This window comes from Podarcis vaucheri (genome assembly GCF_965113315.1).
Source record: "Podarcis vaucheri genome assembly, chromosome: 7".
Classification (NCBI taxonomy): domain Eukaryota; kingdom Metazoa; phylum Chordata; class Lepidosauria; order Squamata; family Lacertidae; genus Podarcis; species Podarcis vaucheri.
The window spans coordinates 73,882,535-73,902,276 of NC_138765.1; the positions used below are offsets into that span (position 1 = coordinate 73,882,535).

The following is a 19,742-nucleotide window of genomic DNA, read 5'->3' on the forward strand; positions in this document are numbered from 1 at the left end:
AACAGGATTCAGTGGGTCACAGCCCATTTTGCTAAATGAGAGAGGGGAGTTAAAAATTAACTGAGAAACATTTTGAAGAGGATGTATTGCATCCAGAATTTGGGGAGGCTGTAAGATGGAAACACTTAGCCATTTCCACACAGATAGGTCCCCCCCCCTCTATCTATAGATACCACAGGTGTGCCATGGATCACACAAATATTTTTCTAGAAAAAGAAGTGCAGGAACTCACCATGAGAGCCTCCCTTGTTCTCTTATAATGGCCATGGCGCCCAACTGAGAGGTGCTGAAACTGAGTTCCAGGGCTGAAAGCCCTTGTTCTCACTCTCCCAGTTTTAATCCCCACAACAACCTTGTGAAGTCACCTTAATGGCCATGGGGATTTGAACCCTAGTCTTCCAGGTCCTAGTCCAGGCATAGGCAAACTCAGCCCTCCAGATGTTTTGGGACTACAACTCCCATCATCCCTAGCTAACAGGACCAGTGGTCAGGGATGATGGGAGTTGTAGTTCCAAAACATCTGGGGGGGGGCGAGTTTGCCTATGCCTGTCCTAGTCCAACACTCTAACCACTACACCACAATGGCTCTCAATGACAGTGGTTGTAATGATTACTGTTGAGGTGATTTGATGGCGGTATAATGCTTGGTAAGAGCTGTAGCTGTACTTTTGGTGTGGTGCTCTGTCTTTCCATTCTTTATGCTGCTGGATTGTAGATATGTATGCATGTGTTTTTTATGCTATTAAGCATGTTTAGTAAACTGGCGTGGGGGTCCCTGTTGGATCAAAATTAGGAGATATTGAAAGTTGCAAACCAAATAAAGGTATTTGCATCAGGGTTGGGGAATCTGTTTCATGGGGAATAAGGCTACTAATCCTGATGGCTGTGTCCTGCCTCCACTGTCGGAGGCAGTTTGCTTCTGAGTATCAGTTTCTAGAAACCGCAAGAGGGGAGAATGACTATTGCACCCAGGGCTAGCTTGTGAGTTTTCCAGAGGCACCTGGGGTGCTAGGCTAGATGGGCCCTTGGCCTGTCCAGCAGGACTCCTCTCATGGTATCTGTGGCCTTCTTGATGTTGTTAGACTCCAAGTTCCATCAGCCTCAACCAGTGTGATTAGTGGTCAGGGATATTGGGAACTGCAGTCCAGCACTATCTGGGTTAACACAACTCTGTGCTCTGCTCTCTTGGTATCTCTCTTAAACCACCACCCCCTTTTAATGGTGTGTTTAGCATTTAGAAGGATCAAAATGCCTCTCTTTACATAACGCTACAGCTGCATTACGTAAAACAATTTGATGTCATCGCTTCCATAGCCAAACAGAATAATCATCTTCCTAAGAAAATGCCAGAGAACATTGGTCTCTCTCCCTTTCCTCTCTGTTTCCTTGATCCTCCATGGTTTGGCTAGCATCGAATATTATTACTTCTCTTCCCACACTCTCTTAACTTGCCACCATACAGCTCTTTGCACAGACCCCTTTTGGAGCTGCACCTTATGCCTGGAATCTATTCATTCTTTCCTGGCAACGACTGCTTGGCAGAGAGTGCCATTCATTACAACTTGGGTTTGTCTGCGGTTGAGCTTTTTTCCCAAACTTGTTTGAAAAAGCAGACTTGTTTGGTGGCCTTTGGTCCTTCTGGGTGACAGGGAAGGAACTGAGGTGGCGGGATCAAAATGACCCTAAGCTAGGTCTGAATGCACACATGGGGGGAAACTGTAGCCCAGTGGTAGAGCATCTGTCTTGCATGCACAAGGTCTTAGGTTAACACAGGGCAGGGAATGTTCCTTGCCTGATACCCCATGTCTGGGACCCTGGAAAGTCACTGTCAATCAGAGTAGTTCAGTTGTATTCAGCCTTTTCAAACCCAGGGCCCACCTTTAACCCAAACATGCATTTGGGGACCCACTTCGTGGTTTTCTACCATGTATTTGTACCATGGTAATGGTGCTGTCAGGGACGCGGGTGGCACTGTGGGTAAAACCTCAGCGCCTAGGACTTGCCGATCGCATGGTCGGCGGTTCGAATCCCCGCGGCGGGGTGCGCTCCCGTTGTTCGGTCCCAGCGCCTGCCAACCTAGCAGTTCGAAAGCACCCCCGGGTGCAAGTAGATAAATAGGGACCGCTTACCAGCGGGAAAGTAAATGTTGTTCCGTGTGCTGCCCTGGCTCGCCAGATGCAGCTTGTCACGCTGGCCACGTGACCCGGAAGTGTCTGCGGACAGCGCTGGCTCCCGGCCTATAGAGTGAGATGAGCGCACAACCCTAGAGTCTGGCAAGACTGGCCCGTACAGGCAGGGGTACCTTTACCTTTACGTAATGGTGCTGTCAGGGACACGGGTGGTGCTGTGGGTTAAACCACAGAGCCTAGGACTTGGCGATCAGAAGGTCGGCGGTTCAAATCCCCGTGACGGGGTGAGCTCCCGTTGCCAGGTCCCTGCTCCTGCCAACCTAGCAGTTCGAAAGCACGTCAAAGTGCAAGTAGATAAATAGGTACCACTCCGGTGGGAAGGTAAACGACGTTTCCGTGTGCTGCTCTGGTTCGCCAGAAGTGGCTTAGTCATGCTGGCCACATGACCCGGAAGCTGTACGCCAGCTCCCTCGGCCAATAAATCGAAATGAGTGCCACAACCCCAGAGTCGATCATGACTGGACCTAATGGTCAGGGGTCTCTTTACCTTAATGGTGCTGTCATGACCCACCTTAGGTTAGGCTAAGACACAGTAGTGGGTCCTGACCCACCTATTGAAGAACAGTGAAGAATATATTATACTATGCTTACTCCCAGCATCTGCACCCAAGGTGGTCACCTCACTTTGCCTAATGGTAGGGCCCAGCCATGGAGGATTGATGGAAAGATGCCATCACAGTGTGCAGATAAGCCAGGTGTAATCAGTGTGCTTGGCAGCCGTGTAGAGATGACTAAGGCAAAGCAGAAACTGAAGCATACTGCATTGCTAAAAGAGTGACTGCTGATCCTGAAGTCATAGCTGTCTGCATGCTGCTGGCTGATGAGCTGCTGGGCTGGAGGAGAACCTGAAGGCATTCACACAGACCTGACCAGCTTTGCCCTGGCAGCTGAATGCGTTGTGACTTTTAGGAGACAGGATATGACCCACTTGGGGGAGTGCAGAGTGGAGTGGAAACAGCGAGAAGCAAAACAGTACCACCAGAGCGAAGAAAGCGAAAGCTCCCTTGATTTGCTCTGTGGCTTGAGGTCTCAGCCCAGCTGTTTGAGGGTCTGACTCGCAGTTGTTAATGGAAATCATGCCACTGCTGCCTGGTAACTTTGTCCTGTTACGAAGATGCTAATTTCCTTCTTCCAGAACACCAAGAGGAGGCAAATCTTGGGGTGTGCTTCCAACCTGGAGCTGTATCTGTGACTGTGTTGTTGTTGTGAAACTATTGTATAAAGGGTTTAATGGTTTGTTCTTGCAGATTTGACTGTCGTAGCCATATTAAACACAGAATATACACACACACATTTATCAGTTTTTTTAAAAAATCCTAACTGCTATTTTATTTATATGTTTTTGTTTTGTTTTGTTTTGTTTTGCTTTGTTTTTTATCCTGATCTGTGACCATAATAAAGTTCATTCATTCACGCACACACACACACACACACACACAGACAGTTTTACTTCTAACAATGTTGAATTGTTTTTTAATGAATGGTTTTTCTGTGTTTTCAGCAGTTCTCATTTTTACATGTAAGCCGCCTTGAATCTCATCAGGGGAATAATATAATATAATATAATATAATATAATATAATATAATATAATATAATATAATATAATATAATATAATATAATATAAAGGTAAAGGTAAAGGTACCCCTGCCCGAACGGGCCAGTCTTGACAGACTCTGGGGTTTGTGCGCCCATCTCACATTTATTGGCCGGGGGCCAGCGCTGTCCGGGGACACTTCCGGGTCACGTGGCCAGCGTGACAACGCTGCTCTGGCGAGCCAGAGCCGCACACGGAACGCCGTTTACCTTCCCGCTGGTAAGCGGTACCTATTTATCTACTTGCACCCGGGGGTGCTTTCGAACTGCTAGGTGGGCAGGCGCTGGGACCGAGCAGCGGGAGCGCACCCCACCGCGGGGATTCGAACCGCCGACCTTTCGATCGGCAAGCCCTAGGCGTTGAGGCTTTAGCCCACAGCGCCACCCGCGTCCCTCCCATAATATAATATAATATAATATAATATAATATAATATAATAATATAAATTTATATTCCATTCCATTATTGATTATTATAAAACAATAACAATCCCCAACTACTGGCCATCCTGGCTGCGACTGCTGGAAGTTGAAAGCCATCAACACCTGGAGGTCCAGGGGCTCCTCATCCCTCTGATAGCCCTTTCCCACTGATGAATCCCCAGCAACTGGTATTCAGAAACATTCTTCCTGTGGATACTGTGTGACTCAAGCTCCAGTCATCGTTCCCCATGCTCAGTTATCATAAAAACTAAAGAGCATATGAAGAGCCCTGCTGGATCGAGCCAAAGGCCTGTATAGTCCAACATCTGTTCTCACAGTGGCCAGTCAGAGGCCTCTGGGAAGCCCACAAGCACAACTTGAGTGCAACAGCGGGATATAAAATAAAAACAGCAGCTCTCTTCACCTGGAACTGGTTTCACTGGCATATTGCCTCTGACAGTGGAGATAGAACACAGCCATTGTGGCTAGTAGCCATTGGTGGTCTTCTCACCCATGACTATGTCTAATCCCCTTTTAAAGCTCTCCAAGTTGGAGGCTCTCTTGTTGGAGCACGTTCCATTGTTTAACTATGTGAAAGAAGTAATTTGTTTTGTCTGTCCTCAATCTTTCAACATTCAGCTTCACTTTTCTCCATCCGCTTTCCCCACACTATGCATACTCTATTTTTCGCTCTATAGGACACGCTTTTCCCCTCCAAAAATGAAGGGGAAATGTGTGTGCGTCCTATGGAGCAAATGCAGGCTTTCGCTGAAGCCTGGAGAGTGAGAGGGGTTGGTGCGCACCGACCCCTCTCACTCTCCAGGCTTCAGGAAGCTATCTGCAAGCCTTTGGAGCCCGGCGGGAGTGCCCACCAGGCTCCGAAGGCTTGTGGATAGCAGCCCGAAGCCCGGGGAGCGGGCTTGCTGTCTTGGCTTCTGCCAAAGCTTCTTTGCTCTTTGGGTCGGGGGGGATTTTTTTCTCTTTATTTCCCCCCCTAAAAACTAGGTGCGCCCTATGGTCCGGTGCGCCCTATGTAGCGAAAGATACGGTAATTTTATACGCCACTGTTATATCGCTCCTTATTCACCTTTATTTTGAATTCAAAGCAACAAAATGCAACCATATGAATCAACCATATTGTTTAAACCAGAATCCACCCAGCACTCATGGGAATATGTGGTGTGATCTCTTAGATTAACCAAATGAAACTTTTAACACATGGCGTGATAAAAGTCTATAATTTTATCAGGACGAGCTACTTGTTGTCTGTTATAGCAGTTGTTTTCTCAAAATTTATCTTCTGCACCATGAAAATAAATAAAAACAATATTTTTTTATTTTAAAAAAACAGCTAGGGGGGCAATGGAAGATGGGAGCGAGCTTGCTTTCCATTGCACTGGACAGTTTCAAATTGAAAGGAAGGAGTTCCAACTAAGCATAAGGAAGGAATCTCTGGTGGGAAGAGCTGTTTGACAGTGGAATGGACTAGGTCAGAAGCTGGTGGACTCTCCTTCCGTGGAGGTTTTTAAGCAGAGGTTAAATGGCCATATGTTAGGGTTTCCTTAGCTGTGGTTCCTGCATTGCAGGGTGTTGGACGATGACACTTTGGAGTCCCTTCCAACTGTACAATTCTATGATAAAATCTGTAGGACAGCATTTAGAATGAGCTAAAACTATTTGAATAATAGTAAAAAATCAATAGGAGCACAACACTTTTTAAAAAGAGAGAGAGGCCTGAAATAAGCAAGTCTTTTCTACCTACCGGAAGGCCTCAAAAGTTGGGGACACATCTACACATCTCCCTGCCCCAGGAGAGAATTGCCTTTATTTGAATTGGCTTTAAAAGGCAAGCAGGCAGCAACTCTGTGTACAAGACAGAAGTTGAAAGAGACGGGGAAGGAGACAGAGAGGGAACAAGAATGCTGAATTAATGACAGGGCTTACAGCTGGTTCAGTTTCCCCCTTTCTCAACTGGAGTTTCTTCAGGCAAACATGAGGCCTCTCCCTGAGGAATATTTGGCAGAAATCAAGCTATACTCATGCCAGCTCCCCCCCCCCTTTTTATTATTTTCAAGGAAACTTCCTTCTCTTGCTCTCCTTTAATTCTCCACCACCACCACCCATCCACAGGACTTTGCAAGTGGCAGTGTTTAAAACAGAAAGATTTGCAAGGAGCTATCAATCATGGTGCTCGCAGGATATATCTCCTGGCGAAATTTTGCTGGGGCTTTCATAAATCAACATAGCTGGAATATTTGTGGCTGTCCCTGTGAGATTTATGCAGGTGGGAGATTAGAACCAGTCTGGGGTGTGTGTGTGTGTGTGTGTGTGTGTGTGTGTGTGTGTGTGTTGTTGGTTGCTGAGGAAGTGGGGTGAGCATGAAGAGAAGTCTAGTGATAGAGGTGGGTGCAATGCTGGTGTGCAGAAAGGGAAAGGATTTATAATAATATCAAAGGGTATTTAGAGATTTCAGAGAAGAGTAATTAGAGGGGAAAGTGTGTGCTTGTTCGCCCCTTTAATTTGGAGTCAGAGACTCTCATTTAGATGTGTCATTTGCAAATGAGTTTGCAGAGAAAGAAGCCTTGAAAGCATTTATCAAAGCTGTTGCTTATGCTGGGTTTCCCCTCCACTAATGAGTCCCTCTTTTCAAATTACCTCTACAGGTACAATGAAATTTATACAGGGTGTATTAAAACTCACGTTGGCTGTAACTTCCATGGACTTAATGCACAAAAACCCCAGTGGATGGAGGTGACTTGATGCCCATACACCCATGATTCGATGGGCTGTATCCAACTAAGCTTAACTCACAGTAGACCCATTGAAATTAATGGCCCTAACTTTGCTGTGGGCATTATCCAGTATGGGCTTATCCACTCTTCCTCTTGTCCCACTTCTCCCCGCACCTCCCCCTGGGGAAACTGCTCTTTAGCTCTCAGTCAGGCAATTTGGGTTTTTGCTGGGTTGACATTTCCTCCGATTTAGGGCTAAAGAGGGGCAACAGCCACTCTCCCCACTTGTGATTCCCAGCAGCTGATATTCAGAGTCATACCGTCTCCAACAATGGAGAGAGAACACAGTCATCGTGAGTTGCAGCCACTGGCAGCCCTATTCTCCATGAAATGAATTTCCATGACTGGTGCATGAAGAAAAACTGGATCTGAATGAGCCGTTTGTAAAAAATAAAGCCCCCTAGAAGGGGCAATGCTGCTGCAGAGCACCTCATATATATGGGGAATGTTTATTCACAGAACCCTAATTAATAGTAGCCCTAAAGCGAGCAAGGGAGGCATTTGCTTTTTCAGTATAGCCATCCCTGTAATACGATTGCAACTTGCTTCTCCTTGCACAGTTAACAGCCGAGGCAGACCTGTGCGCCTCTGTGCTGCTAAGCTTTTACAGCCCAAGGCAAAAGCCACGGCTAAGCCACATGGAGGTCACTGCAGCAGCTGCCCTCCTGCCTCCTTATTAATGAGATCAACGCTGCTCCTGAGCTCAACCAGAGGTTGGTAGGTATCTGGGGAGCCTGTAAATTTCTGGCAGCCAATAAAATGCAGTTTGGTATGCTCACAACTTTAGATGATGGAGAAAGGGGAGGAGAAAGGGGAACCTCTTAACTCGCCCAGCAAAGCCATCTAAGCCACAGGTTGCGGCTCAGTTCCTCTTTCGTTTTCAAGTTCAGGAGGGAACTGAAATTATAAATTATTTTTTGGGGGGTGTTTCTCCCAAGGTTCAGGTCAGACCTTCATAACCCCACATTTGTTAAGGAAATGCAACTGCAGGGGCTGATGGTGGGGCATCTGTAGGAACATAGAAAGCTGCCTCACACCTAGTCAGACTTGCTTGTCCGTCTAGCTCAGTATTGTCTACACTGACTGGCAGTGACTCTCCAGGGTTTTAGATGGGGATGTCTCCTACCTGGAGATGCTGGGAATTTAACTTAGGACCTTTTGCATGGAAAGCAAGTGCTCTGAGCTATAGTGTCTCCCCATAAAGGTAAAGGGACCCCTGACCATTAGGTCCCGTTGCGGACGACACTGGGGTTGCGGTGCTCATCTCACTTTATTAGCCGAGGGAGCCGGCGTACAGCTTCCGGGTCATGTGGCCAGCATGACTAAGCCACTTCTGGCGAACCAGAGCAGCGCACGGAAACACCGTTTACCTTCCCGCCTTTATCTACTTGCACTTTGACATGCTTTCGAACTGCTAGGTTGGCAGGAGCAGGGACCGAGCAACGGGAGCTCACCCCGTCACGGGGATTCGAACCGCCGACCTTCTGATCGGCAAGTCCTGGGCTCTGTGGTTTAACCCACAGCGCCACCTGCGTCCCATGTCTCCCCATAAGGAAGCGTAAAGGTGCTTAACCTTTTTCATGCAACTACTTTCCTAGTTTTTGGCTGCCTCTTGAGATATTGTCACCAAACTTGGCATGAGGCTTCTCAATGCACGGGCAGTGGCCCTTGTTGCCATTTGAACACTGGGCACCATTTTGAATCTTAAGTGGTAGACCAGAGTGTGACTTGGCCTGCTTTTTGGTGTGACAGAGCCAAACTTGCACATTATACTACCCATTTAAAAATCACAATATTTCTAAAAATTCCTGGGCCCTCCCTCCCAATAAGCTTTAATTCATTGCTATGTAAAAGCAAGGCCAGTTTGGGTTGAGGCACCAAGATATGGTCCTTTTTCACATTAGAATCTGAGTTGAATGTAGAAGGGGAATCTTTCAAGTCATCAAAGGAGAACATGAATCACAAGCTATACCCCTAATGATAAGGGATAGTTTGACAGTCCCTACAGAGAGCCAGAAACAGAGGGCGGAAATAAAGAAAGGAGGAAAAAACGTACTTGATCTACACCAGCAAATATTGAATCCTTTGTTGTAATGATTCAGAGTAGGTTGTCACCTGTTATCAGAGCTGCTTCATGAAAAATATATCCACTGTAGTCCAAAGAGGCTAATGCAAAGTGGCAACGACACTCTTGGTTAGGTCAAGCTTTCATACACAATTACATTTTTGATTCCTCTTTGCCAGGTCCATAAAGTTGGTTTGGAGGGAGGCATTCTTTGCTGAAAAGGAGAGTGGACTACTTCATTTTGCCTTTCAGTTCTTTTCTGTTCGGCAGCTATGACTCTGGAGCTCATAGATATTAGGGTTAGCTTAAGATATGGTATTGGAGGCCCTTGCACTTGAATCACACCTGTGGCAAGAGTAGGTGTGGACATGGGGTCTTAGCAACAGAGCAGAGGGGTGTGCCTTACACCACGTCAGACCATGAGTCTAGACAGCTCAGTAGTATCTACTGAGTGGCAGCAGCTCTCTAGGATCTCAAGAGAGTTTACCAAATCTATCTGGAGATGCTCTGATACTGAAACACGGATCTTCTCAATAGGAATACAGGAAGCTGCCTTGTACCAAATCACACAATCAGTCCATTTAGCCCAGTGCTGTCTACACTGACTGGCAGTGGCTTTCCAAGACAGGAATCTTTCCAAGTTTTGTATGGAGTTGCCAAGCCAACTGAACCTTCAGAATGCAAGACAGAATGCAAGCTTTCCACTGAGCTGACAGAGCAAAATTAAGCTTTTCTCGCATTCCGATATCTTCACATACATTATCTCTGTAATCCTGACAACAAACTTATAGGGGATGCCATCTTTATCACCACACCCATAATCGGTGTGTGTCAAGGGCTGGTGGCTTACCAGTGGCCAAGACACGGTTTGAACAGAGCTCTTTCTGGCTTACAGTTTATTATCAGAACTATCTCACAGTACTAGTCTCAGTTACTACTATTACAGTGTGGGATTACAGTAGTATACTATAGTATAGTATGCCATAGTATAACATAGCATAGATTAGCATAGTTAATGGCCCAGAATGGTTGATAGTTCCATGGAAGCTAATGATTAGGAGATGGTCTCTTGATCACTGGGGATCTCTCAGGGTTTCAGAATGAGATGCCCAGCAGAGCTTTAAGATGGTAATACATGGAGGGGGCAGAGAGACAGGACAAGGAGCAGTTGGCATCTGGGACGTTAACAAGACAAGAAACATAAAAAACAAATTGCTCCGAAAACACAGAAGAAAAATTAAACACACAAACATACAAATAACCACAAAAGCAATCATCTTCTTTCTGAAAATGAATTCTATTCTGTACATCTCTACTCAGAAGCAAGCCCTATTAAGTTCTCCCAAGTAAATGTGGATAAGATTGCAGCTGAGTTAGAAATCGTTGTCGGATCCAGTAGAGTTCTTTTTAAAAAACTGATCAATCATATTTTAACTGACCAATCCACCCTATTTAAAAGTTTCCAGATTGCCCAGATCACTTTTTGCTCTTTTAACGAAAACATTGAACTTAAAAATTTAGCCAACAATTTGGCTGCAGGAAAAAAAATACTGAAGAAATGACTCAGAGATTTTTTCTTCCATTCCTGATTACAGTAAGATACCAGATAGCCTTTGAAAAAGAAGAGCAAGCAAGCACTGCCCTCAGATTTCATCCTCAGTGATTAAAAATTGCCGCCACTAATTAAAATTGGCCCCGACCGTCAAGGAAAGCTTTAGTTGATTAATCTACCAGTTAAAACTTGCAGCTCTCTAAATCACACAATTAAAAAGAAAAGTAAAAAAGAAATTATTTTTTTTATATATAAAAGCAGTACATCCAGGCAGGCATCTTTATTACCATTTGCAATGCTTTTATTTCACCTTATTTTATTAGGAACTTCTGCCATTGCAATGGCTTCTCTCCCCTCATGGGCTTGCACCGAAGCTCAAGCAATTAACCAGCCTGATCACTCTCCATAAACCTGAAATAAACCGTGAAAGGGGGGAAGCAGCAAAACGTATTAACTCCTGACCCTTAACAAGAAGACTTGTCAATTGTATAGCAACATGGGGCTTGTCGCGGCCAGTCAGGGAGCACGGATAGGCTGCCTGATTAATTGGCTGGTCTCAGACGGGTGGATGTGTCCCCTGGCAATTAGCAGGTAGGCTGGATAAACTCCAGGAGAACAGTGTCCTGTGACTAGTATTTTTTAAAAGAAAGGGGGGGGGACCCAGAAAAATAAAAATAAAGCATGAGGATCCGAACCCTCCGAAAACAGCCTCAGTTTTAACTTTTGTAGTTCTGGCCTCAATCATGCCGCAAATTTGGGTCTCTGCAAAGCTTACTCAGGGAGTCTGAGCCAATCTGCACATTAAGAAAAAGCATATGGTACTGCCCTCTTGAGAGTGTACCACTTTTGAATGCTGATGGGGGGAGCTCACATTTAAACACTGACCCACTTAAAGAAAACCTTCCCGGTACAATGGGGGGTGGAATGCGGGTGGCGCTGTGGGTAAAACCACAGAGCCTAGGACTTGAGGATCAGAAGGTCGTGGTTCAAATCCCCTCAATGGGGTGGGCTCCCGTTGCTTGGTCCCTGCTCCTGCCAACCTAGCAGTTCGAAAGCACGTCAAAGTGAAAGTAGATAAATAGGTACCACTCCAGCAGGAAGGTAAATGGCGTTTCCATGTGCTGCTCTGGTTCGCTAGAAGCGGCTAAGTCATGCTGGCCACATGACCCGGAAGCTGTACGCCGGCTCCCTCGGCCAATAAAGCGAGATCAGCGCCGCAGCCCCAGAGTCGTCCACGACTGGACCTAATGGTCAGGGTCCCTTTACCTTTACCTTACAATGGGGGTGGGGAGTTCAGTCTAGCAGAGAGAAAACTAGAGTCCAGCCCTTTTGCCCAATGAAGGAACAGGGTGTTGTCAAAGGAAGGATTTGTTCACTTATACAATGCACCACATTTGTTTTTCAAAATGCTACAGTCCCAAGAAGACTGCACCACATCCCCCCTCCTCCAGATATGTAGGTCTGCTTTGAGATGCACTCCCTGAGCTTATCATGTTTCCACATGCCATGGGGCTGTGGACATGCATTTTCAAGAGTTCTGAAACACCTCTGAATTCCTTGTCTGGGCAAATGGCCTTGGCTAAGGTAGCAAACCTGTGATTGTTTCAACAAATCCTTACTAGGTGTTATAGAGCACCACCAGTCCAAAGCGCATGCCATGAAACTCTTGCCAGTGTAGAAATAGTGCAACTGCAATCAGTTTGCCATTCTCACGGGAACTGATAATAAATAGTAGAGTATCTGCTTTTCCCAGTTCCATTCCCTGACATCTCCAGGAAGGGCTGAACTAGACCGCTGTCTTAAGACCCTGGAGAATCACTACAAGTCATTGTAAACAGTATTGAACCACATGGATTAATTTTGTGTGTAAAGCATCTTCTGTTCTGGCAAAAAAATAAAAATAGGCACATGAGCAGTTAATTCCATCCCTACTGCAAAGCACACCTGGACTTCAAAACAGATGACTGGATGCTTTTGTGTGTCCACCTTGCCCTTTGGGCAGGAAGCAAAGAATGAAAGAATATTAGCAGGATGCTTTGTTTTAAATACGCAAGACAATAACCCTTAATCGCCTTGCCATGGTGTGGGTTTGGGTTTTTGAATTTTGCGAACAGTACGGCACTTCTTCTTTTTTTTAGATATTAAAAAAAACACCACACCACCCCCAGTTATTACTTTCTGTTTGAAATGATATTTTGATTCTTACAAAATAGGCATTCCAAAATAACCTGCTGTCTTGAAGGAGGGGTGGAGAAATCACAAATGCCCCAGTGACATAATACCTTTATTAGTCACATTTTCCTGAGCAAGCTTTGGAGTTATTCAGAAGACTTCCTCAGGCAAAATTTGAACAAAGCAAAAGAGTGTAAGTATATGTGTGTGCGTGTGTGAGAGAGAGAGAGCGAGAGAGAGAGAGAGAGAGCGCTCATGCTAGAGGAAAGGGAATGGTGTTTGCAGTTCTTGAGGTAGTGTGTAGGAGGAGTCCTACAGACATAGAATTAAATTAGGTCGCTTCTAGATCCGGGGATGGCAGGGGAATTGGATTCAGTTCACAGTTAAAGGCAAATCTACCTGAATCACACTTTCTGGAACAATATGTGAACAGCAAAACAGCCATATTTCAAAATGCCAATTTCCCCGAATTTTGCAATGCAGTTCTCTAGCTGAGTCATGTATACAAAAATGCATAGACTAGGGTAAAGTGTGGATTTAAAAAATATGTATATTAATGAAAACGACATGCCAAGATGCATTATATTAGGGAACATTGCTCTGCAAAAATGTGTATAAGCAAAATTGCATAAAAATGGGCACTGAAAAGCTGGTGAATGTTTTAAGTAGGGCTGCCGTACACCCGGAATTTCCCAGACATAACCATAGTCCAGGAAAATACGGGTGTATGGCAACCCATGTCAAAAGTGTAGTTCGGATTCTCTTGTGCCTGGATTTTCATTTTATGAAATATGGCAACCCTATGTGTAAGTGCCATTTTAAATAATAATAAAAATCGCAAGCTGATGTAGAAATGTGGGTTTAAGATTGGGGGGAAATGAGAAACAGAGAGAAACCCAAACTGACTTATTTGCCCAGTCCTAGCTGTATGTGACAGCGGCTACTGTAGGGTGTATTTGTGTCCCATTTTGCAGAGGACCATCCTCTATTTGCAGGCATCTTCACTTTGAAAGACTGTAACGTAAAGGGTGGAACGTAAAGGTGACTTGGGAGGAGTCAATGTTAATGGTTCCCCATGACTTGGATGCACGACTCATATCCACCGGGATAGACAAGCTCCCTGCCTGTTGAACTTCCACCACCTACTAAAGACTTTTTTTATTCTAAATCCAGCAGGGTTCTCAATTAAATTTTACTTGTATAGTTATAACTCATTTTTAATTTAATTGCACTGAGTCTCCTGCACACTGTTGTGGCTGCATTCAAACAGCACTTCATTCCATTTCCACTATGTTTCCTGAACTGTTAATTTCCACATTATATTTGAGCTTTCACTGGATGTAAAAAGCCACTTCTGGAAGTATAGTGGAATATAGAGCCCGAAGTTAGCACCCGTTTCCATATAATCTGCAAATTGATTTTTTCCCCCTGAAAGCCAAAGACACAGAAATGATTGCTAAACTTGCTCTATAGTCCACTATAGAAGAGGCTTTTTACATCATGTGGAAGCTCAAATACAACATGTTAGGAAAAAGTCATAAAAACAGAATAATACGGCCATGTGAATGCAGCATTAGACTAATTGCAACCAAGTGGTCTACAAATTCTCAAAATAAATGAATGAAATCATACTTTCCTGCTGGATCTTGTACCGGTATTTTGTTCAGGTCAAGAAGGAGAGAGCAAGCCTTCTGGCATCCAGGATGCAGCTTTGAAAACGTGTTAGTCAGGAGCCCCTGGATTCCAACGAGGCATTAGCACCAGGGCTTCTGCCTGTGAAGAAAGACAAGCCAAGGGCCCAGAGCAACTTCTTCAATTGCAGGAAGCTGATTGTATAAGATACACCACCCTCCTCCGATCTGGATCATGTCAGTTGATTCTTGTTTGGAGCTAGAGCAGCCAGCAGTGAAGCTGTTTGAGAGAGATGTGGAGAGCCCCCAAGGGAATACTTTTGAAAAGAACTGGGGAAATAGTTTCCCCAGCCACTAGACTGAGCCTCTTTGGGGGACATATATATGAATAGAGGGATGCGGGTGGCACTGTGGGTTAAACCATAGAGCCTAGGACTTGCCGATCAGAAGGTTGGCGGTTCGAAGCCCTGCAATGGGGTGAGCTCCTGTTGCTTGGTCCCTGCTCCTGCCAACCTAGCAGTTCAAAAGCACGTCAAAGTGCAAGTAGATGAATAGGTACCACTCCGACGGGAAGGTAAACAGTGTTTCCGTGCGCTGCTCTGGTTCGCCAGAAGCGGCTTAGTCATGCTGGCCACATGACCCGGAAGCTGTACGCCGGCTCCCTCGGCCAATAAAGCGAGATGAGCGCCGCAACCCCAGAGTCGGTCACAACTGTTTGTCAGGGTTCCCTTTACCTTTATATGAATAGAGACTGTCACAAAATCGGGCAGATCCACACGATGCATTTAAAGCAGATTCAACACACTTTCAAAGCACATGACCTCCAGAATCCTAGGAGCTGTCGTTTGTTCAGGGTGCTGAGAATTGTAGCTCTGTGAGGGATAAACTGCAGTTCCTCTGATTCTTTGAGGGCAGTAATGTACTTTAAAAGTGTGTTGAAACTGCTTTAAATGTATAGTGTGGAAGTCCACCAGTGAATTTAGGGAGATAACGTCCAGCGTCCTCATGGAACTACACATCCAAGCATTGGGAATATAGGGAGCTGTCTTATAGCAAGTCAGACTATTGGTCCATCCAGCTCAGTATTGTCTACACTGGCTGGCAGCAACTCTCCAGGATTTTGGATCACTCCCTGCCCTGGTTGGAGATGCCAGGGATTGAACTGGTTCAAGAGCCTGGTACTTTTTCAGGGTAATCCTGAAAATCAGGTTAACCTGAATACATAAAATTGATGGCCTAGATATTAAAACTAGAGTTTATCTGCTTATACAATCAAGTTGAAATTATATGTTCTTTTATTTGTAATTTTTTTAAAAAATGTTATTTTAAAGGCACTAGCTCACCAAAAAAAATGCCTTCAAAGCAGTGTATAAAACATAAATGAGATACAATCTCCATATGCCAGCCTGAGGTCCTCTAGATGTTTTGAGCTACAACTCCCATGTGCTGGCTAGGGCTGATGAGAGCCGTAGCCCAAAACATATGGAGGGCACCAGGTTGGAAAAGCCTGCAGTATGGAAATAAAAATGTGGGGAAGGGAACCCAGAACATCTATCTATCCAAGGCAGAACCTCTATCTATCCAAGAACAACAGCAATAAATTTTTCAGGGAAGCATACTGAATATTCACATATATATTCAGCTTCAGTCTTTGAAGGCAGGTCTATCAAACTGTGGGAAAAGTTTCCAGGGTCACCCACCCATCCTCACTTGTTGCCAAATGCCACTTCAAAGAAGATAATCCACAACATGATATTCAATCATTTCAAAACAAAAAAAGATCTCAATCTCTCTCTCTCTCAAACACACACACACACACACACACACACACACACACACACACACACTTTAAATAAACTCTTAAGACTCTCAAATTCTCTCCAAAGCCAACGATTGCAGGCACACCATACATTTAAAGTGTGTGCATGCACACAAAGCACCAAATCCTGGGAACTGCAGAGGGTTACATTTCCCTGCACCCATAGCAAACTACAGTTCCCAGAGTTCTTCAGCAGGGAAGACGTGCTTTAAATGTGCTTTATGCGTATGGTGTGTATGCAGACGAAACCAGCTTTTCTCCTTAGATTCAAGCAGAATGTTTGCGCTGGTGCTGTTCTGAAAGACCCACCCTCCTTTCCCCTGCTCCCCCTCAAAAATACACTTTTATCTCTGAAGCCCCATGTCCCTTTTCCCCACGGACAAATTGCTGCTTGTTGCCGCTCAGATAACCAGCATCCATTCCCTGACGCCCTTCTCCTGCGAGTCGTCCAAGTCGCTGATAATTGGCATGGAAGTCGGGGCAGGCGGCGTGGCCTCTGGACTTCAGCTCCCTTGACCTCAGTCAAGTGGCTGTTATTTAGTTCAGCAGCAGCAAACCTGTTTGGAAAGCGTGGCACTACAGAAAACCCAAGAGCGTACGAGAGAGCACTCATGGTCGTTGAGAGTTTGTCTGCTGAGTTAAGAGAGCTTTGTGGCAAGCACCACTCAGGAAAAGCCGGCTGAGTATGATGTGTATATAGCTTTAAGAGGCCCAGCAAGTGTTACTTACTTACTTATTTATTCAGGTGATTTATATCCCACTTCAAGCTTCAAATAAGTCTCCAAGCTAGGAACCGGGAACCTTTGGAAAATGAAACCCCAACCCCCCCAAGATGTTGCTGAGCTACATCTCCCATCAACCTCAACAAGCATGGCCAATTTGCCAAGGATGATGGGAGCTGTAGTTTGGCAACATCCTGGAGGGCCAAAGGTTCTCCACACCTGCACAAAGTGGTTTACAACACCCTAAACACAAACACGGCGGGACGCGGGTGGCGCTGTGGGCTAAAGCCTCAACGCCTAGGGCTTGCCGATCGAAAGGTCGGCGGTTCGAATCCCCGCGGCGGGGTGCGCTCCCGCTGCTCGGTCCCAGCGCCTGCCCACCTAGCAGTTCGAAAGCACCCCCGGGGGCAAGTAGATAAATAGGTACCGCTTACCAGCGGGAAGGTAAACGGCGTTCCGTGTGCGGCTCTGGCTCGCCAGAGCAGCGATGTCACGCTGGCCACGTGACCCGGAAGTGTCCCCGGACAGCGCTGGCCCCCGGCCAATAGATGTGAGATGGGCGCACAAACCCCACAGTCTGTCAAGACTGGCCCGTTCGGGCAGGGGTACCTTTACCTTTACCTTTAAACACAAACACACACACACACAGAGAGAGAGAGAGAGAGAGAGAGAGAGAGAGAGAGAGAGAGCTATAATAAAAATTCCACATTTCAGAATGGCCTTGAACAAACAGCAGACAAACCATCTGACTGAGCTGGCCCCAGGTGCAACCACTTCCCCTAATTCCCTCCCCACTGCCTCAAGCAAACAGCAAATGCAGCAGAAAAGAATGTTCTGGTTGACCCAGGTGAAATCACTCACCTCAAATTTCCTTTTGCTCGCAGGCTTGGACCAAGGCCTCCCCCTCTCTCTTTCGGCACAGGCCTTGGGACTGGTGGTACGGTGTCATGCTCAGAAGCAAGTGTCTCCTCAGGGGATTCTGTTGCGCAGTAACCTGGATCTCCTCTGACTTGCCTGAAGAGCAGAATGCCGGGATGGACTGTGAAGCTTAATAGGTAAGCTTAACCCACCTTGCTGAAGGGACACTTGTAGGAAGGGGATAGGACTGGTTCCATATTCCCCAATATTTTACGGGTGGAAAATAGGGGCACTTGAGAAGTTGTTCTAACACCCCTATGCTCACATTGGTGGTCTATGCCCAGAGCCCATGCATACTCCAAGGTTATACAGTGGTACCTCCGATTGTGGACAGGATCTGTTCCAGAGCTCCGGTCGGATCCCAAGGTTTCCGCAACCGGAGGGACTGCTTCTGCGCATGCGAAACCTGGAAAAATACTTCTGGGTTTGCCTCATACGTATCCCGAACAATACGTAACCGGAATTGAACATAAGTAGAGGTTAAGTACTTAATTCATTCTGGAGGTCCGTTCTTAACCTGAAACTGTTCTTAACCTGAAGCACCACTTTATCTAATGGGGCCTCCTGCTGCCGCCATGCCGCCGCCGCACGATTTCTGTTCTCATCCTGAAGCAAAGTTCTTAACCTGAAGCACTATTTCTGGGTTAGCGGAGTCTGTAACCTGAAGTGTATGTAACCTGAAGCGTATGTAACCTGAGGTACCACTGTATGTTGTTGAAGGACCTCCCATTAGCTGTTGGTATTCTGTGTGAGGAAGTAAAGGTAAAGAGACCCCTGACCTAATGGTCCAGTCGTGGCCGACTCTGGGGTTGTGGCGCTCCTCTCGCTTTATTGGCTGAGGGAGCCAGCGTACAGCTTCCGGGTCATGTGGCCAGCAGGACTAAGCTGCTTCTGGCGAACCAGAGCAGCGCATGGAAACGTCGTTTACCTTCCCGCTGGAGCGGTACCTATATATCTACTTGCACTTTGACGCGCTTTCGAACTGCTAGGTTGGCAGGAGAAGGGACTGAGTAACGGGAGCTCACCCTGTCATGGGGATTCGAACCACCAACCTTCTGATCAAGTCCTAGGCTCTGTGGTTTAACCCACAGCACCACCTGCGTTCTGTGAGGAAGTACTTTATTGTATATGTCCTGAACCTTCCAGCAGTTTTGATTCTTTGGGTGCCCCTGAGGCCTGGTATTCTGAGCAGGGAAAAGCTTATCCCTATCCACTTTCTCCACACTGCATAAATTTATAAGCCTCTGCTGTGTCCCTTCCAGACTTGCCTTTTTCCCAAAACGAATAAGCTCCAAATGTTGTAACCTTTCCCCGTTTGGGTGTTGCTCCAGCCCCCTGTTTGTTCTCCTTGCCCTTTTCTGAACCTTTTCCAGCTGTAGTTTCTTTGCTGATGTGCCCTGAGCAGAACTATACAGTCAGCCTGCAACTTACACACTTCTAATTTGTGTGCATTCTGCTTTATGTGCTGGGGCAGGGGAATTAAAAAGGGGACTTTAAGGGGCAGGTTCCCAGGGGGAAAGACTTTAGCAATCCCACCTGCCATACGTGATTTTGGCTTTAGGCAAGATCCGCGGAACGTAACACCCATGTAAATTGCAGGCACAAAATATTCTGAACAATTCTTAACACCCTTAATAAGCTTGCAGTTCATAGGTTTCCTGGGGGAAGTTGTGTACTTTAGCTGTGCATTAAAGGTAAAGGGTAAAGGGACCCCTGAACATTAGGTCCAGTCGTGGCCGACTCTGGGGTTGTGGCGCTCATCTCGCTTTATTGGCCGAGGGAGCCGGCATACAGCTTCCAGGTCATGTGGCCAGCATGACTAAGCCGCTTCTGGTGAACCAGAGCAGCGCATGGAAATGTTGTTT

At 46.1% G+C, this 19,742-nt stretch overlaps 1 protein-coding gene across 1 annotated transcript in view; it reads left to right on the forward strand.

The window, feature by feature from the left end:
* LOC309536440 (uncharacterized protein) overlaps positions 1 to 18,014 on the forward strand; it is a 79,138-nt gene extending 61,124 nt beyond the window's left edge. The window contains exon 5 of the mRNA XM_082230685.1: positions 17,844 to 18,014. Coding sequence (XP_082086811.1) covers positions 17,844 to 17,968 — 125 coding nt within the window. The 3' untranslated portion in view covers positions 17,969 to 18,014. The remainder of the gene's footprint in view (positions 1 to 17,843) is intronic.
* Positions 18,015 to 19,742: the final 1,728 nt, after the last annotated feature.